The 24,404-nt window shown below is 33.2% G+C and overlaps 1 protein-coding gene across 1 annotated transcript in view; it reads left to right on the top strand.

The window, feature by feature from the left end:
- The first annotated feature begins 3,957 nt into the window (after nt 1–3,957).
- LOC131065043 (transcription factor TCP2) overlaps nt 3,958–24,404 on the top strand; it is a 32,194-nt gene continuing 11,747 nt past the window's right edge. The window contains exons 1-2 of the mRNA XM_057999413.2: nt 3,958–4,280; nt 4,668–7,066. Coding sequence (XP_057855396.1) covers nt 5,708–7,057 — 1,350 coding nt within the window. The 5' untranslated portion in view covers nt 3,958–4,280; nt 4,668–5,707 and the 3' untranslated portion in view covers nt 7,058–7,066. The remainder of the gene's footprint in view (nt 4,281–4,667; nt 7,067–24,404) is intronic.

Raw genomic sequence — 24,404 nt, 5'->3', positions numbered from 1 at the left:
GTCATCAATTTTAAATAAAATATAATGATAATTTAAATCTTCAAATTTTAAGTGCCTATTTGGAATAGCTGATGAAAAATTAATAATATTAAGCCCTATAAAATGGATGTAGTAATGGGTTGTATTTACCTAAAAGTATTTTGGAAGAAACTCTAAAGAGGATATCTCACCTATTATAGAGAAATTTATTAATGACTTTAATTATATATGTTTAGTTAGGATGATTATTTACTAAATAAAGGGGAACAAAAGTGCCTGAATGATATTTTATTAAAGTGTCATTTTAATCCTTTCTAAAATTCAACTAAGATCTTCTTCATTACTTTTTGAGAATGGTTATATTTCAAGATTGTTATTATTTTTTGGTATCTTAAGCTAGTTATAGACATGATATTTTTTTACATGCTATGAATCTACTACTATGCTTATCCTTAATAAAGAATTAAATTATACCCTAAACCATTTTGAGGCCTACTATTATATATGAAGTAGCTATTACAATCAAAACTATTTAGGATCTTTATGTTGATAATTAGGATATGGTTAAAAGAACATTCAAGATATAATTACTTATTATCTTTATTATTAAAAAAATATATATATTCAATTATTGTGATATTGACTATGATATTTATCTTGTTGATAACAAATACATAAGTTAAATATAGAAGTGTAACATAATTAGCAAAAGGAATCAATGTAGATTATGAGATTATTGGTGAGTACTAATGAATATATCACTTTGTTATGAGATGGCCAAAAATTATACTCTTATTTTTTAAGGCTCATTTCAACATTAAAATAAAGCATATTAAATTTTATGTGCACGTCAATATAAGAAATATTCATATTAACAAAATGATTTCTAATTCATTAGATTGATTATCAAGTTTTGACTATATTATTGCTATGAGCTAGGATTAGTAAATAGATCATAAAACTATTTAGTGCATCTATTTTAACTCTACTTGTAAGACCCAAGGGTGCTTGTAAGACCTATAGATATTAGATAATACCTAAGAGCACATGTCAAAACTATGAGCATTTTACATGTTTTATATATAAATCCTATGAGCACTATGTATCTCTTCCTTTGTATTCCTTTTACTAATTGTAAGAAGATTGCATATAAGATAAATGAGTATTATATATATATGACCTATATGAAAAAGAGACTAAGGCTACAATAAGAAATTTTATAAGACCTCTCGTATCATTCTAAATAAATTAGGATGTAAATTATGACAATCATGTATCTAAAATGCATGATCTTCACCCTCACATATATGTGATATTCTTTTGACATGCTTATTTAAAAAGTATTACATTATTGATGAGTTTACTCATTTCTTTATAAAAGAAATTAATATCCCAAAACATATAGAATCATTAAGGAGGAGTATTAGAATATAATAATAATTATGGGATTATATTTAATGCCAACACTCTTAATCAGTATTGATATTACTCTAACATTGAAGTCTTTGCATTGACAAAAATTTTATAAGGTATAATGTCATGACCTAAATGCCAACCATTTGGATTGTCTTAATTATAGTACAATTTGAATCATGTATATGGTACATACATTTGTATGAATAAGAGGTTAAAATTTATGTGATTTATATTTAAGATTGCATATAAAATATTATTATGAAAAGAAGATCCCTATGAAGAAGACATTATGAAACTAGGTTCTATATATGTTTTCTATTAAAGTGAGTGAGGAAGGACATCAACTTGTTATAGATCAAACAAAATACATTAAAACACAAGAAGAATAGTAGAATTACACTCTAGTAACACAATTAGAACAAAACATATAAATTACAAGAAATCATTAAAGAAACTGAGATGTGGGCCCAAAGGAATAGTTTGAGATCTCTAGGTTAGAAGAGAATGATCCTTTTTCTTACGACAAACAATAGTCTAAGGGGAATACTTTTCTAGATAAATAAGAGAAGCAGTGTTGGCAGAATCCTCAAAGGAAGCAACAAAGTCTAAAAATTGAGCCACCAAAAAAATCCTACTATCTAATAATTTATAAAGATTAAATAGTAAATATTTAAATAATAATCTAAACCAAAAAATTAATAAGCATACCAAATTAAACAAGATCATATACTTAAATAAATCTATAAGGTAAAGAAAAGTCTTAAGAGAATAGAAAGAAGTGTAATAATAGAGTCTAAATTTCACCTCTAAAAATAGTAATGAGAGTTTATCACATCAATGTAATTAGAATTAATAAGAATAAAGATAAAATAATTCTTGTAAATAATAACTAAAGATATCAATTCAAACAAGATTATAAAATATTTATAAATAATAAACAAAATGTAAAATTAATAAGTATCCCAAATCAAGCAAGGTTATCTATTTAAAGACATCTATATGAAAAAGAAAAGTGCAATAGTATTACGAGAAGAAAAATAAATGTATAACAAGAAAGTATGCACATTTCATCTCTAGAAAAAGAAAAGAGAGTTTGTCACATCAATCTACAACCATAACTAATATGAATAGATATACAATAATATGTCTAAATAATAACTAAATATATCGAATCAAACAAGATTAGATAATATTTCTAAATAAATACAAAAGATACCAAATCAAATAAGATTATATGACCCCAATCATCATCTAAACAATCTTGACTTGAATAGAGAAACCACTAATCTAACAATTGAGACTAATATGAACGAAGATAAAATAATATTTCTAAATGATAAACTAAACTTAAAATTAATGAATATATCAAATCAAGAACATTATACTTAAAAAAAAAGAAAAAAATGTGTAAAAATAAAAAATGCTTAATAAAAGAGTGCCAATTTTAGAGTTTTCCATACCAGAAGTAATATAACAAAGAGAGTTTGTCATAGCCAAAACAAATATGATAAAAATACAATAATAACTAAAGATACCAAACCAAACAAGATTATATAGTATTTCTAGATAATAATTAAAGACATAAAATCAAATAAGATTATATACTTATGTCTATAAAAGAAAGAAAAGTGTAACTAAAGATACCAAACTAAACAAGATTATTTAATGTTTATAGATAATAATTAAAAGCATTAAATCAAACAAGATTATATACTTGTGTTCATAAAAGAAATAAAAGTGTAATTAAAGATACCAAACCAAAGAAGATTACATAATATTTCTAAATAATAATTAAAGACCTGTCAAATAAATTAAATTATATACTTAGGTTCATTAAAAAAACAAAAGTCTAACTAAGATACGAAACTAAGATTATATACTTCAGTTCATAAAAGAAAAAAAAATGTCATTAAAGATACCAAACCAAACTAAGATTATATAATATTTGTAGATTATAATTAAAGACACCAAATCAAACAGGATTATATACTTAGGTCTCAAAGAAAAAGAAAAAGTTTATAAGAAAGTCTGCACATTTCACCTCTACAAATAGCAAAAAGAGAGTCTGCCATATCAATGTACTAATCAGAACTAAGGAGATTATTCTAATGGTAGTGCAATGCTTTGATTTCTGCCACCCAAGATAGGAAAGTGGAGATGATAAAGTTTGGGAGGGAGAAGAGGATTGAAACGTTAGATAGATATCAGATTTGGAAAGCAATTTGCAATGAGAAATGGATTGTGGGGAGAAAATGACAAGTCGTAATTGCAATTTGCAGGGGACCATGGCAAGGGCCCGGGGCTATTTAAGTGCTTTGGAGCTGATTGTGACGCCTCGCAGGCGTGTAGCGCACAAACAGCATTAAAAGCACAAATATCACTCTCCCTCTGGCCCGCTCCCAACGCTAAGCCATGGGATTTCACTTTAAGTTTATTCTTCTTCCAAAAGTCATGCTCATGCATTGACAAAAGTAGGCGCCCACCTTACAGTTTAGGGTTAGGGTTACCATTTTCCTTGTTTTGTTTGCTTTCTACTGACTCTCTCTGGATTGCAACGGATGGATTGATGGATGCTCTTCCAATCCCACTTCCACGTTGAGTAAACTCCAAACTATACCTCATTCTAACTAACGAGAACATGACTCACTGGGAGAAAAGCTCTACTTTCTAACTTGGGTTATGGTCAGACAGCAAATCTGGGGAAAAGCATTGTGCTATAAGGAATAACCCACTTTTGCACGCATCTTTACCATTCCTGGGAATACACAGCACAAGTTTTTGAGTGTTTTTAATTTATTTGAAGCAGTCTCTCAGCCATTTATCTATACAGGAGAGAGCCAAAGTCAGCTTGAGCTTGTAGTCTGTATGTAGATTACAGAATGCTTGTAAGTTATCTTGGAACTGAGCTTGTGGGTGTATGGGTTCCTTACATCTAGTAGATATGCATGAGTTTCCTTTTATAATAAAGTTGAATAAATACCAGTTTTGATTAGCTTGATAGTTTCGGATTTGATCATGAAAACAATCTTTTCACACATGCTTCTGATCATATTTATGATCCAGAGATTGATAGAGCTGATTAGATAAGAGAATGATCTGGATACAAAACATTCCAGACCATACTCCATGATCCATCCATCATGGCATGAGCTGACTAGATAAGAAATGTCCATACAAAATTAGCAGATCTCTTTTATAGAAAGCTCTTGCTCAATTCCATGGACTGCGAAAACCTCGTGTCTACTAACAAATTCCATGCTTTTGTAATACAGGTTGGAGATGGCGTACGAATAACAGCCCGTAAGTAGGTGGCTGATTGAGACTGCTTAGCACTTAGTCAGATAAACAGCGGGCTGACAGGAAAAACATTAGGGTGACCGTATAGGTAATTCTTGTGTGGATATAGGTATTGAAAGTATTGGGTTTATAGCAGGTATCAGATCGGGAAAGCAAATAAGTCGAGTACTATGCTGCTGCCTGCTGTCTCGCAATATGGAATCTCAGAATGAGAGAAAGGAAAATTAATGGTGGGTTGGTTGAACATGAAATGTGTGTCATAACAATACTGTAAGGCATGTCATAACAATCTTTTAAGGCATGTGTAATTGGGGAATGCAGAGAGGAAGAAGGGTAGTAATTGATTGATTGTGAGTGTAACTGCAGGGTTTCTCTGATCTTGACCTTTGTCAGAGGCCAGTGGGCAGTGACTACCCAGTGCCCAGTGCCCAGTGTCAGTGGCATCTATAGATTACCCAAAGACAGGGTGGTGGTTCTTTGGATGAGGATCAATTAAGCGCCCATATGGGTGGTGTTGCCATCAGTTGCCATTAACAATTAGATTAGTGAATGAATACGGCTCTTGTCAGTATTGAAGGTAGTACAGCGGCGTTCAGAAGATGAGAGGCTCAAACTTCAAGTTGATTTCCCCTGTACACGGGCTAAATGTGGATGAGGAATAGGAGGATAGTAGTACCCAACAAAACAGTTCCAGCTATATCAAGGCTGCTCAAATCCCAAAGAAGAGCGAAATGTTTGATGTTTTAAAAATTGGTACCCAACAAAAACAGTTCCAGACATAGTACAGTAGGAGATTCCGCATCAAAAGGATTCCGAAGATAGTTTAGGGCTGTTTCATCTTGTGGGTATCATTAAAATCTTTCATCATTCAATCTGTTCCTTTTCCACTGCTTCTAGACTGCTGGTCTTGTGGGCATCAATAAAATCTTTTTTCATTCAAAACACAACTTTTTGATCCAATCAGATCTGGCAGCTGGGTATTTGGAGGGAAAGGAAGGCCAATGACAGTCACAAGATGAATGATGATAATAAAAATAGTGGTGGTGATGGGTTTAAGACGCGGAAGCGCAAGATGGCTGAAGTGGAGGAAGATGAGGAGGTAGTTGGGGGGCTGAGGTGGAGGTCTGGTGGAGGGACAAGTCATGAATGGAGATGGGGGATGGGGATGAGTCCTGATTCCAGAATCGTACGAGTCTCTCGTTCATCGGGTGGGAAGGATCGTCACAGTAAAGTGCTGACTGCAAAGGGCCTGCGAGATAGAAGAGTAAGGCTTTCAGTCTCCACAGCAATTCAATTCTACGATCTGCAGGACAGGCTTGCGCTTGATCAACCAAGTAAAGCTGTCGAGTGGTTACTAAAGGCTGCTGCCCCAGCCATCAATGATCTTCCCCAGCTGGTGGGCACTTTCCCCAATGACCTAAATACTGAGCAGGGCGGCGGTCTGGGTATTGCCTTCACAGAAACCCCATCTACCCTAGGAATGTCTACATCACAGTCAAGCCGAGAAGGGCAGCAAGGACATTGTGAGATGCTGAAGATGATGATGATGAGGCAGCAGGCAGCAGACTCTGCCTCAGCCTCTGCCCTTGGGAAGAGCAGTACCAGTACTAATAGCAATTCTGGAGGAGAAGAAGGAGAAGGACCTGGGGTTACATCCTTATCTCGCTCAGAATGGCGTGTGAAGGCTAGGGCACGGGCCAGAGAAAGAGCAAAGACCAATTTTCAACCTTGTGCCAATCCTGCAGCTATTTACAGCCCTGGAGACAATGATGGGGCGGGTGCGCGTGATACATTTACTGGTCTGTTGAACAGCGTGGGTGACATTGCATTGGAAGCCCGTGAGAGCAATCATAACAGTAAACGCCCTTGTGCAGGGTTATCAGTACAGCCTTATCATCCTCATGGTCCTGATCATCATCTATTCCATGACCCAACAGGGCATACTTCTCACCAGCCTTATCCTCCAGCTTTTGTCAATGCTGCCATTTTCACATGCCAGGACCACAAGCATCACACCGATCATCTTTCAGTTTCCTCCCACTTTACTTCCAACCCAACTGTGCTGCAGCAGCAGAATAAGGCTTCCTTTAATGTGGAGGAGCAGCACTTGGTACCTATCAACTTTTCATGGCCAGTTCTTTCTGGCAGGGAAACCCTTCAGTCCAATCCTTATAACAACATCATGGCCTTTTACACACAGACCAACCATTCAGTGGACCAACCATCCATGGTTACCGCTGCAAGGAGTACTTACAGGCAAGGAATTTTAGATGGCCGTCTGTTGCCATGGCCTAATCCAGATTTCGAAGCTGTGCAAGGATCTCTCAAGGACGAGAAGAAGATCCATCAAAACCACCACAGCTAATTGCCTACGGTACGTATGGCTTGCTTCACTACAACATATTCTAAGCTGTGAAATGCTTGTACTGTTTTCAATAGATTTATCAATTTAAACAACTATAAACTTTTAAACAACGTATGACTGGCTTCACTTATTGTTCTATGAACTGCTTGCATTGTATTGAATAGATTCAAGTTAAATAATGCACTCTAAACTTGAAGAATGTCAACCTATGAATGCTGTTTTTTATCTCTACTTCACACTCTTCTTTTAGTTTACCTGGCCATCCTAAACTTTACAAAATACTGCAACAGCTCAAGAATAGTTATAGAAGCAATATATATTCCATACGACTTGCCGATAGAATCTACTCCATTAGAGTAGCCATAATTATGCAGTTTGAAACTGCTTGCACGCATCAAACTCCGCCCACTATAAAACTATCTACAGAAATAAATAACTGGTTTTTTAATATATTATACTTTTATATATTTTTTAGAATCATTCTTGTCTATATGTCTATATGTTGTTTAACTCCTTGCACTAGGTTTTACTATTTTCGCATATGCATTGAATCTTAAGTTTTCCTATTTTCACACATGCATTGAATCTGCATAATATTTAGGTCTCTGGTCCATAAAAAGGTTGGACAGCATGAAGTATGTTTCTTAAAGAACATGTTGACTCTAGCCTAGCATCACTTCATAATACTAACAATGAAACACTAGCATTTGAAAGTATAAAAAGAACATTTCAACCAGGAGGGTCAAACATTTTAACATTATCTTCCAGATTTATTTTGATACCTATTATTCCATGAGATTATCTTCCAGATTTATTTTGATACCTATTATTCCATGAGATTAAGTAGGAGTGACAGCATTTGAAATTATATACATTTTTTAATAAAAGTAAAATCAAAATCTTGTTATATCTTTAATAATATAGATAATATTTCATCATCAAAATGTATCTTATTGTTTATAATTAGTAATTCTCATAAAAAATATTGTTCCATTAACACTTATTTGTTTTATAAATCATCATTTTAGAGGTCTTATTGTTTCTTGAAAATGTTCAAGAGTGAGATAGTATGAATAAATTTCTAAAGCGGATCGATCATTTATTATGATCAAATTTTAGAAAAATGATTGAAAGGATGTACTAAGCATACCTAACATGCTTGATGCACTATACCTTCCTCTTTTCTCCTTGTTCCAACTTCCCCAAAGCATGTAACATATATTGTTTTCTCACCATCTAGCAAAGTCAAAAGAGGCATGCTTTACACCCCATTTCTCCTTATTACTTGACCTTGTAACAGGTCTCTAACATGTGTTACATGCAGTACCTCCATTCACATACCAAAAAAACAAGGGCACATTGTTATTTTTCCAAAAGGATAAAACAGTTTAAAACCATGTCCTAACACATTTCTCTCTCATTCATATTTGATGGCTCAATCCATAATTTCAAACATAAATCCCTACTCGATTTTTCCAAGTAATTTATAGGTGGATGAATTTTCAATGTAAAACAAATTGTTTAGAAAAGTGCTAGAGTTTTTAGCATCATAGGATTTTTGTGGCACATGGATCTCAAGGAAAGATGTTTACAAAATAATATCTTTTGGAAATGAAATAGTTAAGTTTTATGTGTGAACAATATTTTTTCTCCTATTTTAGGCTAGCATGAGAATGCAAAGGATTCTAAATACAATTTTTTATCATTCCTATTTTTTCTTTTCAAATGAAAAATAGTAATCAATATCTTTGTTGACCACTACAATGAAATATCAATATCAAGAATTTGAGTCTCAAGATACATGTGAAATGCTTACCCTAATATCTAGGATATGGAATTTGATCATGTTGACCTCTAAAGGCTTGATCTCTAGGACCAAGCCAATAAAGAAGATATTGTGGGAATGTGGTTTTTTCAAAAAAGTAAAAAATAAAAATAAAAACCTTTTCCCATCTTGGTTCATAGTGATAAAATGGTACCAACTAGAGGCAAGAGAAATTAAGACTTTGACAACCAAGTGAAGCTTTAGGATAAATAAAAACTTTATGAAAGAGTCTATTGACTTACTCCCTTTTTAAGAGGTCATTTGAACAAATATAAAATGTTATACAAATTAGTAGAATATATTAGGGTCAAAAAATGGGTTTATGGTAGTTGTGGGAAGGAAATTTTTTTTAAAAATTCCAAGACTCAAAAGGTAGAAATTAAAGATTTGTTAGGAAATATGATAAAATTATGGGATACAATTTAATTAGTCATTAATAAGCTTGAACATTCAATATTTGGATATTTTACAGAATAAATTTGATATGCCTATAGAGGGTAACTTTATCTAGGAAATTTGATAAGTAATTTCCTACACAAATATATGCATGAAGTGATAGATACAAAATATTTGAAAGAATAATCCTTGGATTCCATTAGGAAGGTGATTCATGTTCAAGTAATCAAATTTGTATATTTCATTTCCAATTATAGTATAAATAAGTATTTACTCATTTCAAAATAATTAAGGATGCTTTTTGACTTGATTTAATCAAGAAAATGGAGTATAAATTTTCTCAAATTATCTCACAAGAAGCCAAAAATATTATTGAAGAATGAAAAAAATTATTCATCAAATTATCCACTTTCATTTATATTCATAAATTTGGTTTTAAATTAGCATTGCAAATGCTTCCTAGATACATGAGCAACAAGGTCTTTCTTTTAGGTTTCTCTATAGAGAGCTTATTTTGTACTTATAGTTGCTAGATTAATGCATAATTGAATAATAAATTAATAAGTGCATCATATGTGGGAAATAATTTATCTACTTTTAACTTGAAATTATTTGATGGAAGGTTGTCATATGTTTGTAAGGGAATTATGGAGGAAATACTAGGAAAAAAGTGACAAGATAGTTTTTATTATAAGGAATTTTGGGTTGATTGCTTTAACAAATTTGAAATAAGGTATACAATGTAGTTATAAAGAAAGTTTCTAGTTAAGAAATATCTTATTACATGACACAAAGGATAGTAATAAATATATCACTTGCAAGGAGGGGGTGCCCAAAAGAGATGGCAAAAATATTGGATTTTATTATTATCAAATCAAGTTTATAGAATAAGATATGCTCAAGCCTTACACATGCAAACTATCAAGTTTGACAACTAAAGATCCCTACTATTTACATTTCTTAAGTAATTGTAAAATTTTATTATAAGATTTTGATGGTCAAATTGTACTAGTTTTCATCAATGCAACATACACCAACTTTCAGATGTATTAACTTAATTAAATGCATAAAAAATATAATATGTACTCCTAATCTAAGAAAAATCTAATAGTTGATGCTAATTAGATGATCCATCTCCATGTACACTAATTGTTTTGACATGTAGTCCAATCACCAACTATATTATTTATCACCATATGGATCCCTCACTTATAGTTCTCTACTCAAACTATGTTATCAAAATCATCTAACTTATTTCTTGCTAGCATGTGGGTATTGCTTGTTTACCATCTATCACGCATCCTCTAACTTGTAGACTAAAGTTTCAAAACTGTATTTTTTCACCTCTACACATAGATTTTGTTATATCACACTCCATTGGTACAAAAGAGTATACCATGAGATCCTTCTCATGTGTGGTTGTACATCATTCTTCTATTATCCTTTCATGCTTGGAAAATTATGATGTATTCAACCATTTCACACCACAAACTTTTTGAACCATTTAGTTTATCAAGAACTTCTTATTCTCCTTTGAATATTTTTTAATTATTTTGGTTTCCAACACCTACTTATCCTCTTGAATGCCATCTTTAGTATCCCTTGCCTCAAGTATTATTTCCTTTGGGTGTTTCTTCACTCATTTTAACAAGTTGTCCCTCCTCATAAGGGTATGGGTTTGCAACATTAAAGATGAATTTGATATGTGAATCCTATCTAAGATCTCTATTCCATCTATATTTTGATCAAACATGTGTAATATTTTCTATTATATTATCTTCATCCACCTTAACTTTTTATATCTTCCCTTTAGAAACCTCTCTTTGTACAAGTGTCTTGGCATGAAGTTGATAACTTGAAATTCTGACTCCCTTCTCACTTCTTGAATTTCTACTTCTCTTTGTTTTTATCAAATGTGTGCAAGATTTTATATTATCCTATATTCTTCTATATTCAAATTTCTATGTTTTATTTGAGAACCTTTGCTTGTGCAAGTGTGTTAACTTCAAATTGCTAACATGAAATGAAATTCTACTTGCCTTCTCTTGTCTATATATACCTTGCATTGTACTTTGTACTTCTCTTGTTGTTTACACACCTATTAATGAATTCCATTCATGTATCATGTGAATGAAGTTTTCCACTTATGCACTCTACCTTTTCTTGCATGGTATGTCACACAACTCCATGAATCCTCTTGGATTCTACCCTAGACTGTCTAGAATGAATTAATCCTAATTCTTCTATCATAAAAAATATATTTACAACTCTTCTTCTACCAAGAGAATGTCCCAATATCCTTTATTTTTCTCCCACAAAACCTCACAATAAGCTTCCAAAGATCATATTGACCACCTCTATTTTCTATTTTTTGTGGCTAGTTTACCTAATTGAATTACAAGTAGGTTTTTAGCCTCTTCCATAGTGTCTTCTAGAAATGTACTACAAATTCAATGTCTTCATATTGTATAACGGTGAGGAGAATTTTTTGCAAGCTGAAGATCTACATGAAGAACAAGCTTGCCACATGTTTCCAACTAATAGTTTACTTGCATGTTATGAAGTGTGCCATCTTAAAGAACCTTTTGACCACAACAAAAATGGAGTTATGGCCACGACGTGTTCTTTGTAATACAAGAATTAAATCTATGCTAAAATGCTCCATGGCCTCTCAGTAACTAGTGAGGGCTAGTATAACACTATGTTCCATATTCTTCCTTTTAATAATGAAAAAATTTACATTATTGCACAAATCTTCACATATCTATAATCATGTATAAAAAATATTCTTCACTTAGTTGTGCCACTATCATCTCAATGCAAACATGATAAGGTTTTCATGTATTAATGCCTTGGATGCACACAAGCATGCACCTTTGAATAGATCCCAATCTTTTAATACATACTTTTAGCCATTATGATTAGTTTATGCATGTAGATTTTACACAAATTTTCATGCTCCCCATTCCCCCCTCTAAATTAAGACATCCCCAATTTAATAATATGGCCATCAATATTAATAAATAAATTCAAGATGATGTTAGGCAATAGTTAAGAGGATAGAGATCCATAATTAGTAGTTATAATGAAGTAATTGTTTACTGTTTAAAAACAATAATTTCCTTCGAAGAAAAAATAAATAATAATTAACTAAAAACTAAGAGGCATCCAAAGGGTTATGACTATTGGAGTAAAAGGGGTATATAAGAAGATAAATCAAGGAAAAGAAAGAAAAATTAAGAGAAAACATAACTATTTTATATTTCATTCATGGAATATGAATCAATGATTCAACAATCTTGAGGATGAAAGCCCTCATAGATAATTTTATAAGTACAAATTTATTGAACTATTATTTCTAAATTTAGGGGTTTTCATCCACTAACTAGATGAAGAAATCAAGACTTTTTGTACTTAAAAAATAATATTATAAATTCTGAATATAAAATACATATTAAAATTATAAACTAATATTTGTAATTAATAATGCAAGCTCTATTGTAAGTATTGGGTATTTATTTAAAGAAAAAATAAGGAAATCCTATAACAATGCATTACAAATGGTATTAGAGAAGTAGTCCTACTAGCCTATGGATCTAAATCTAGTTTATGTAGTGGAGAGAAAAGACTAGAGGTGGCATTACAAGAGGCTATCAAATAAATTAGATGCAATAAGATTCCTACAGAGAGGAAGAACAAGAGAATAAATGGAGGGCTTATATGCAAAGACATGAACAAACTACACAAGTGCTTGTTCAAATGCTTCAAAATATAAACAATACAATCGGTCCCCTTAGTCTTGCATGAACTAATGGAGAAGGTAGTAATTCAAATCATTCAAGTCCAGAGCATAACAATATAACCTCACTTGGATCACCAACCAAAATCTCATAGCTCACATTTTTACAAAGACATGAGAAGACATAGAAAGAAGAATCTAGCCAAACATGACAACAAATGAATTTGGTGAGTATTATTTCTTTTATATTAGAAGGATATTGTTGTTGTTACAGAATTAATTCATTATAATAAAGTTAATTATGGATTAATGTCCTTTTAACTATTATCTTACATCATCTTGCAATAATTTATTAATCTTGATGGATATATTATTCAATTAGGGATATTTAAATTTAGGTGGGGGTATGAAAATCTACCCTGCCTTAGATTGCTTGTCCTCAAGCAATCACTAATCAACCTTTTAGATTTTTCATTCCTAGGTAATGCTTCTCTTCTAATGTAATTAGCTTCTTCTATGACACTTTGATATAAGTAGGAATAGAAAACTCAACACCTACTAAAGGTTTCATTTTCCTGGTTATGCCTGACTCTATACTAGAATGATGTCTCTAGAGAGTAGTTGTTAGTATACTTGCTTCAACTCAAATGATAATTGGGTTAAGACCATCATTGAAAGCATGACAATTTATTCTCCAGTATTCTTCTAGTTTACAAACTTGTATTTCCCAATAACTCTCAACAACATAACCAAAAGTTGGAAATTTACAAGGTTTGTAATTTAAGAAAAAATTCTCTCTTCATCGGAAACAAGAAGAAAAATTACATCTTGCAATAGTATAGTTTGAAACCAAGTAAATAAGGCATCTATCTAAAGATTGATTTTCTTTTTGGTACCAACTACATCTACAAATAATTGATTTGGTTGGCCTAACCTTCACATAGTTCCATGCGGCCTAACCTTCACATAGTTCCATGCATATCTCTTTCTCTCAAAGTAGAAAAATAAGCTTTCCATATATTAAGATGAGAATTAGAAGTGAGACACATCTATGACCTTAAATGCAATGTTATTTTTTGAAATGATTTTGTTTCTTTTTGGTTCACTTACAATATTTCCACATTCTATAACTAGTCCAATCAAAGCGTTTCTAGAAATATCCCAAAATTCTTCTCGTATTTCATTTGTCAACTCAAGATCCATGGGTTGCCAATCACAAAATTCATTACTTTTTATTTATCTCATATTTGTATTCTCCAATTCTAAATATTTCTCTTCAAAATGATCACCTTGAGTTTTAATAGTATGAATTCATGTTCTTCATTACCAATGATAAAAAAAGGTTTGATAGACTCTAATAGAGTTCCTTCATAAATAGGTGGTAGGAATATATTCTTATTATAATCCAATTAATCATTTCCCTCTTATGTATGAGCTTACTTGCACTAGTGTGAGTATTTTAGGTTGATGTTACAAAGGTTTCATCCAATGAATACCATAGTAATAATATGGGAAATTATGTATCATTGTCATTTCCCATAGCATCTAGGGAGCTATTCCAAGTTACTTCTTTCTTGTAATAAAATTCATTCTCATGTGCCATCCTCTCTCTAGTGTTAGATTATTTTATGAAAGAATATACTAGATACTTCACTCAAATACTATACAAGTTTTGTACATTTATATATCTGACCTTACCTTGTGTATGTCTTTCAACTACCACTGAGAAATACCTATAAGAGCACATGTATTCTCCTCGATAGAGATAGATAAGCTTGATCATATGTTGCCATGATCTTTTGTTCTCTCATTTCATTTTCACCCAAAATTCTAGGTAATAAATACATACTTTTGATTTTCATTGTTGATGTCCAAAATGATACTAAAATGTTGCATCCTCTATCATGATGAATTGTGGGAGTGTTGTGAATGCCAAGATCCCACTATTTTGTGCAAATCCAATTTTGGATTTGAGTAAATAGATTAGTGTCCTTTATTATAGGTCATATATTTCACTTTATTAAGCACCAAGCTCCTTATGGTGACTATCTATATTTTGTATTTATGTGTAGTGAGATGACAACTTAGTGAATGTGTCCATTATCATTCAATGTCCATATTGATCTCTCCTAGACTCATTATGTGCAAATCCAAATTTTCCTTCCCATGAGTGCAAACTAAACTATCAATGAGTGCATTGATCTTGAAAACAAACAGTTTAAATGTTTCTTGTTCGACCGTCATATAGTGAGTGTGTATCATCATGGACTTTTCTTGATAAATTTCTAATTCCTCCTCATAGGGGTCAATCTTAGACAAATTATTCTTCATGTAATGCATAGATAATATATTGCACATCATCATCACATGGTCTAATTATTTTTATACACTACAAATAATGATTACATGATTCAAATTACATCCTTACAAAAAATTGGGTGGATGTTCCATAGGTATGGTCTACAATCATTGACACACATTTAATACCCAATATCAAATCTTCTTCCTTTTTTGATCTCCTTGTGTATTCATATAGGTCTCTTTTATCAGGGTACTGGTACCCTAATGCCTCCAAATACTCATCAAATGGAATACAATCTTTTAAATATTGTGGAAATAATTAATACTTGTTGTAGACACCTAAAATTATCCTATCTAATTAAATAAATATCTATATTTATTTAATTATTTTATCCTAAGTCTTCTATTAATTAAATAAATTTGTATTTATATAATTAATCCATTTATCTCTTCTAAGCCTTTTCTCATTTAAATAAATACTTTTATTTATTTAAATTATCTTTTTCCTAAATTAAATAAATATTTTTTATTTATTTAATTGATCCCATTTCCTCTTTTAATTAAATAAATCTTTATTTATTTAATTAATTCATTAGCCTTTTCTACCCATGACACATGTCATTCAACTCTTAATTCCTACACTACCTACCCTCTCATTATTTTCTTATTTCTTCTACCTACCCTTTAATCCTAGCCAACCATCTATCTTTTACACCTCTTAATCTTATCCCTCCATTTCCTACAATGTCTTCTATATTAGAGGATGCTTCCTTCATTATCAACCCTAATTATCTAATCTCCTAAGCACTCCTAATCATTCTAATTGTCTAATCAATCTTATGCAACCAAGCCCTATGCGATCAAGCTATCAACCACATTTTCGTTCTTTGTTGAGCTCTTGTGCACACATAAAATTTGAGAGCAAATATATCAAAAAAGATCAATGGAGATAGGAAGAATGGAGATTCAAACCCTAGTAGACATGTGATGGTATAATATTTTTAATTTTGTTGATTTGCATTGTCTGAGGTAATCTTCATATGTTATGGTGGATCTTTGTTGTTGTTAGGCTAGGGTTTTGTGGTTGAATGCATTTAGTCTTTCAATATTGTTGTTTCCATTATCCACTTTTCACCATAAACACTTGTCAATAATTTTGGGGGCCTCAAGTTTGCATAGTAACTCTTGAATAGAATCCATGTTCTCTTCCTTTCATATACCTTCAAATTTCTTTGAATAGAAGGCATCCAAAATGTTAGATTTATCCTATAGATTAGTAGGAACAAATCTTTGATACTATTTGTAATGTCCCTTTGTATATTTTTCATATTTTTCTTTAAATAATATATTTAACTCACAATAATAGTTGCACAGTTAAATGTATCACAAAACAGTGGCTAAATGGACACAATTTGGATCGGCCCACAAGCAAGGTGTTGGGGCCTCGGGCGGATTGCTTACATTATGAAATCCTAAAAAAGTTCAAGTTCACTTATTAGATCAAGATCTTAACTGACAAATGTTGAAAGTAGTATGCTATGACATGACCTTTACAATATTTAATATTTATGGCCCCATTCCCACTTTGGAAAAGAAAGGCCTATGGGACAAGCTGACTTTGTTACTCCAACAAGAGGAAGCACATAATTTCATCATTGGAGGAGACTTTAATGCAATCTTGTCTCATAAGGAAAAACGAGGAATCTACCCACCCCCACGATCTATGCAGGATTTTCTAAATTTCACCATTGAAAACAACTTATTGGATGTGATCCCCAATAATGGTCTCTTTACTTGGACTAACAGGAGATCAAGCTTCCTTCAGATTGCAGAGAGACTCGACGGGTTTTTCATTCCTTTGGAATGGTGCCTTAATCAGGTCAGTTATCATTCAGACATTCTCCCCATTTTTGAATCAGATCACTTTCTAGTCCAAATTATCCTAGAATGACAAAAACACCATGCCAGTTTATGGCTCCTCCTTCAAGTTTGAGTGCATGTGGTTTAGACACCCACATTTTCAGGCTTTATTAAGACAATGGTGGGTATCTGCCCCTACATGTAGTGGAACGAAGATGTTCCAATTTTTTAAGAAAATTCAGTTTATTAAGATCCAGGCTAAGGAATGGAACATAAAGATTTTTAAGAATGTTTTTGCTCAAAAAAAAATCATCGCCCAACAACTGGAAGAAGTTAACCAAAACATAATTTCCAAGGGTTTGGATCAACTCCTGCACTCTACACAAAAGGGCCTTCAAAGTGAATGGGAAGAGATCAGTAAGAGAGAAGAAGAGTACTGGAGACAGAAATCAAGAGAGCTTTGGCTGCAATAGGGAGATAAGAACACAAAATTCTTTCATGCTTCCACAAAACAAAGAAAAGCGTCTAATGTTATATTCTCAATCAAGCATGAGAACTCAGGGGAATTGATTAAAAATTTAGCAAATATCCAAGATCAAGGAGTAAAGTTTTTTAAGAATCTCCTAGCCCCACCACATTCTAATTTAGATCCTTTTTGGAAGGACAATGCTGAGCTTCTACTACAATCCATTCCACCTCTAATCTTCGACCAGGATAACAGAGCTCTTCTGGCCCCCTTCACTTTGGAGGAAGTCCACAAAGTGGTTTTTTCCCTTTCCCTAGATAAAGCCCCAGGTCCGGATGGGTTCACCGGCCTCTTCTTTCAAAAGTGTTGGGATGTGATTGGTTTTGACCTCTTAGATATAATGAAAGAATCTAGGAAAAGGGGAGCTATGCTGAAAGGTTTTAATGCAAAAAATATTGTTCTTATCCCAAAAACCCCTTCCCCTTATTCATTCATAGAGTTCAGACCCATTTCTCTTTGTAACACGATATATAAGATTGTAACTAAGGCCATTTACCTTAGAATGCACTTCCTCATACCTAAGATCATCTCACAAGAACAAGGGGGTTTTGTCCCGGGTAGGGAGACTATGGAAGGAGCCCTAGTAACGCATGAGGTTTTACACTCTGTCCATGAGAGCCAACAAGAAAATTTTGTTATCAAACTTGATATGATGAAAGCATATGACTGGGTTAAGTGGGAGTTCCTTTTTAGAGTATTATCAAAATTCGGTTTCTTAGACAAATGGTGCAAATGGATCAAAAATTGCATCTCAAGCGCACATTTTTCTATTCTAATAAATGGTCATCCCTCAGGGTTTTTTCAGGGTACACAGGGGATAAGACAAGGCGACCCTCTGTCACCTTTTCTCTTCAGTCTCATGGCAGATGCCTTGAGCAAATACATCAATTTTCAATCTTCAAAAGGGCTTTGGCTTGGGGTCACCCTTCCAGGTACTTCAATAACAGTAACTCACTCTCTCTTCACTGATGACACATTGTTATTCGGTAAATTTTCTCTAAAAGAAGCCAAGCTCATCAAGCAAACACTGAATATCTATTCTTCTGCTTCGGGTCAGAAAATTAATGCTGCCAAGTCTAAGATTTTCATTTTCAACACACCTTCAATCTTATCACTAAGAATATGCAAGATTTTGGGCTTCTCAATGGACCAATTACCATCCTCCTATCTTGGCATCTCCTTTTTTATGGGATCAAACAAACCATCCTATTGGTCTACTATCATTGGTAGAATTCAGGCACGAATCTCCGCTTGGAAAGTAAGGTGGCTTTCACTATCAAGTAGAATCCTTCTTATCAAGTCAGTGCTAACAACAATATAGAACTATTACATGTCTGTCCTCAAGGCTCCCTTATCCATCATCCAACAATTGCAGAAACTCGTTAGAGATTTTCTATGGAACAGTAATATGACAAATGAAAGGAAAATTCCCTTAACCTCTCTGGAAAATATGTCATGCCAAAAATCCCAAGGGGGAGTGGGTCTTCACAATTTGAAGCACCACAACAAGGCCTTTGGAGGGAAACTGATTTGGAAAATGTACACTAACTCGGTCTCCAAATGGTGCCAGATTATGCAAGCTAAATATTTGGACAACACTCAACCATCAAGAGTATTGACACTTTTAGACCCTCCAAAGGGGTTTGCTATTTGGAATTTCATGATGGATTCAAGGAATCTAATATCCAAGTATATTTCATGGGAAATCAACAATGGTCTTAGTGCTAACTTCTGGACAGACTCATGGTGTGGGCATCCTCCTATTGCTCAATTGGATAACATGGCAGACATTATGAATACAGCCATAGCCCATTGGGGTACAAAATTGAGTGACTATGTGTCTGCTATAGAAATGTTTTTCAGGGAAAATAATATGGAAAGATCCTACTCTTCTCCCAATATCCCTCTAGCAAGCTTCCTCATTGGCCAACATTTTATTGAATAGATAAGTTATCATGTCTAATAGAGATGATGTGTTATTTTGGGCAACTTCAAAATCAGGGCAATATTCAATCAAAGAAGGTTACAATGCCTTGCAGCAGGGTTGCAGTAATAAGGCAAGTAGTCGGGCATACTCTTTCTATTGGAATGTCATTGTCTTACCCAAGGCAGGTTGTTTTGCGTGGCTAACATTGAATAAAAGAATCTTAACAATGGAGAGATTAGTAAAGCTAGGCATTACACAAGCTTTTAATTGTGTATTTTGTGACTTAGAGGAAGAATCAGTTGATCATTTATTTTTACATTGCTCTTTTGCCTCCCAATGTTGGTTCTTCATCACGATTAAACTCCAACTCATGTTGCCCTTTCCGAAATCACTGTGGGATATGTTTAACTCTTGACCTCTTTTATTCTCTACATCAACCTTCTCAGGTATTTGGAAATGTGCTCTTGCTCACATTATTTGGGCAATCTGGTGGGAAAGGAACAAAAGAATCTTTAGAAAAACATCCTATTCTCTCGATCAAGTTTTGATCAAATTGGAAAATTCGATTGTAGAAATCATAAACTCTTCTCTTACAAATTCCAAGGACATCCAGTCATTTACCCGGTGGGATAAGGCAATTGCAAAATCTTGGCACGGTATTTGTAAGAACCCACCTTGATTAACCCAACAAAATTGACCATTTTTTTTTTTTGTTTAATTTAATCATTGTGTTTGATTCAATCGCATACTCTGGGTATCCATCCATTTGGATTAGGCATTCATCCATCCAGGATGAGCATTTAACCATACGGGTTAGGCATCTATCCATACAGGACATAAGATTTCATCTATCCAATATGGGATAGGCATCTACCCATACATGGTAGGCATCTATCCAATCGGGATAGGAGGTGCTCTGGCCAGAGACTTAGACTCATCGGGACCATTCGAGTCCTGAGCCACTCACTAAGTACTACACTCTTCTAATAGGAGTGCACCAAGGTCGCCGTCCTTGGGAGTAATTAAATAACATAATACAAGCTTGAATTTCGCCTTGGAATTTGGCTTAAAGCCTCGGGAAGTCAAGCGAATCCATACAAGATTCCTTCTGAGTATGCATTGAATTACTTTTTCCTTTTATTATACTTATCTTTCAATATAGGATTCTACTCAATCCTTTTTCTTACCAACCTAGACCCCACCCACGAATGCCTGAGTACTAGGGACAACTCTGTCCCAAGACTAAGGCATAAAGTATGTAGTTCTATTTTCTACTCTATGGTTTGATGTAAACTGATTTGTGGGTACGCAACCCTTTCTAGGGTCAATGTACCAGACAGTTTCTCTGCTGTTGCTACCCACGGTGGTAGCACTTAAACAAAGGCTCGAGATGGCCTATTGCTTGTGGCCTAAAATAACTAGCTCCTAATACCTATCATAAGCATCACCCTTGACCAATTGTCAATTGACAACAATTCTTTGAGATTAAATCAATTTCATAAAAGCATTTCACTCAAACAACCTTAAGGGGGTTTACTATGGTTTAACTCAGCGGATGAAAAATCATTTAAGGATTATCTTATTAGATTATCGATCCAAGGGGGATTACCCGCCCCTTGGATTTTAACTTCCAAGTGTCCCTTATTACTCCCTGACAATTTATAGGGACAATGCCACAAACGTCGTTGATGTAGCTTTATTAGGCGTTAAGTGCAGTAGTTCAACACGACGGCATTACCCGTAAGCGTGACCCAGAGGCACTATATATACCGAACACTACTAGGTTTTTGGTTTTCATCTTCCTTTATTTAGTTTTCTAACTAAGATCTATGAAAAACATAATACTTGAAAACAATTACGAATTGAACGTGTATAGTTTAATTAATTGAGATAACTACTTGATGAACCACGTAGAATAAAAACCATAACTAAATTATTCAAAACTTGAAATATAACTTGCGTAAAAATGACAATTATGAAACTTGCATATTAATAATTAAATGTGTAACTTGCATGGAGATGAAAACGCCAATAAATGTAATTAATGTGTAAGTAATTTGCATGATACGAGAATAGTGTAACTTGCGTGCAAGATTAAGCAATGCATGATTCCTATCATGGGAATAATTAATTGTTGTCATAGGTTCCAAAAATAGCGATTAGTTTAGATATTTGATTCAAATCATATTAATATACAATAATTGCTTTTAATGAGTCCAAATAACAACTAAGTAACCCAACGAATTTTAAGTAGTTTTTATAAAATTCCAATTATAAAATTTAATACAATTTAATTTGAAAATTGCTAAAAAGAAATTAATTATTATAAATTTTACTAAGGACAATTATACAATTTAATTTACAATTGGAAAATTGCTAAAAATAAATATATTTTGAAATAACCTAAGTTAAATTTTTATTAAACTAAAATTTGGAATTTTTTTTTGAAAAGTTTAACAATGTCCAAATTTATAGTGGCATTTTTTATGGAAAAAAGAAAGGGGAGCAAGTGGGAGTGGGACCCACAGGTCCCATCACCACTGCGGGTCTGCGGAAGCAAGCCCGCAGTGATGAGGGGACCCCGTGGTCCCCTCCACTACCCTACGGCCACTGCCGCGACAGTGACCGTAGGGGAAGTGGAGGGTACCACTTCCCCGACAGTTACAATAACCGCCTCCACTACCCTGCACATCGCCCGATACCCAAAATAAATTTCGAAGGACATAATTTTCATATTAAAATTACTTGCAATATTGAATATATTCATTTTCGTATGAAATATATATATATATATATATATATATATATATATACTTGGTTTAAATTTCCAAATTATTTAAAGGTATATAAAAAATAGTATTTATGAAAATAAGAACAAGAATAGAATAGATAATCAAGATATCACAGGGGTAGATAATTGTTTTAAATTGATTTTACAGCATACAGGAGATTAATATTCACAGAGAGAGAGAGAGAGAGAGTTTATTCATGCATTCACAAAGAGAGAGTTTATTTCTACATTCACAGGGAGAGAGTTTATTTCTACATTCACAGGGAGAGAGTTTATTTTTGCATTCACAAAGAGAGATTAAAGAATGAGATTTTCTTTCAGATTTCCATTCGAAGAGCCAGAGAATAGAATTTGAGAGAAGAATAATAAAGGTTAAGATTCATATCATTTAATCACACAGAGAAGAGTTTTAATCTCAGAAGAAAAAAAAATAAATTAAATAGGGAGAATATGATTTTTTTTTTTGCACAGATAAAAGAAAGAAATCTTTTGGAAAAGCAAAAGCAAGATCTGATATCTATTTTCTAAAGAGAAATAAATAATAAAGTTATCTTTTGCATGCAATATATGAAAATACTTTTATCAATATTTATCCTTAAATAAGAAGAAAAAGATTTACAATCTAATAACTTTTTTCTTTTATAAAAGAAGATCTAGAAGCTATTTTTTTTTATAATATAAATTTCTCATATGTAAATGAGAGATGAGAAAGAAGAGAACTTGGCTTATCAGAGCTTGATGTTGAATCCTCTAGCTATCCTTTTTTATCCTTCCTTGCAACTTGAGAAAAATCTTCAAGAACAACTTAGCAAACCTACAACGAAAATGAGTCTACCAAAGAAGATCCTACTACTAACAACAAGGAAACTTGGAAAATTTTCTTTAACACATAATCAACTCCCTTTTTTGAAAACTTGCATACTATATATAGGAAAAATCCCTAAATTCCACTATCTAGAGAAATTAATTAAAAATGAGATTCTTTTCCAATATTGGGCTCATGCAAATTGATTAAAACCTAGTGGGGGAGTTACATGCAAGGCATTGAAGATTCCTCTAGAAGCTTCTAATTCCTCCTACAACATGTGCCATGATTGGGAGTGGGAAAATAAAAATAAAAATAATTATATCCTCCAAGTGTGTGTGTGTGTGTGTGTGTGTGTGTGTGTGTGTGTGTGTCCATTTTTATTCTTTTATAATATTTGCTCAATCATTTTCAATAGCTCAACCAAAAATATAATAGAATTGTATCAAATCAAAAAGTGTTAAAGGAGGGTTGTGACAATATTATTTTGCCAATAGGGATTCCCCCGAACTGGTCTTTAGTCCATGTGAAAGACAGGTCCTCCATGAAATGGACACCCCCAGCTCCAAATTTTTTTAAGATCAACTTTGACGGTTCTTCTTGTGGAAATCCAAGGAAATCAGGAATTGGAGTTTGCATACAAGACCATTTTGGCAAAATGCGTGCTTTCCAAGCTTCACCCATCCCTCTGGGTACGAATAACTTGGCAGAAGCAAATGCCTTACTTATCGGTCTGGTGTTAGCAAGGAAGTGTGGCCTCTCTAATATACACATAGAAGAGGATTCTTTAGTCATTATCAACTCAATTACCTCGAAAAGATCTAAGACCTGGCAGCTATCTTATGTTCTGAAGCATACCTTGGATCTTCTCGACACTTTTTCGGACTACTCTGTTAGTCACACACTAAGAGAGGGCAACTCTGTTGCTGACTTGTTAGCAAACATGGTTTGCGATGGCATTTCGATGGAGTCGATCGCAATTCCTACTAAACTATCTTCGTTTCCCAAATTGCTCGAATTGGTACAAAAGGAAAGTACAACACTCTTATCACAAGCTACTTCCTATTAAATACTCGCATGCAAGCATATAACCGGTGTCGGTGAACAAGAAGGCTGACAGGACACTTGCATTTATGCTTTTAAATGCATTTTGTAGATGGTATGTATGGAACTTTAG

Source organism: Cryptomeria japonica, chromosome 11 (assembly GCF_030272615.1).
Source record: "Cryptomeria japonica chromosome 11, Sugi_1.0, whole genome shotgun sequence".
NCBI lineage: Eukaryota > Viridiplantae > Streptophyta > Pinopsida > Cupressales > Cupressaceae > Cryptomeria > Cryptomeria japonica.
Note: the sequence above shows the minus strand (reverse complement) of the source record. Positions and strands in the feature narration are given on the sequence as shown.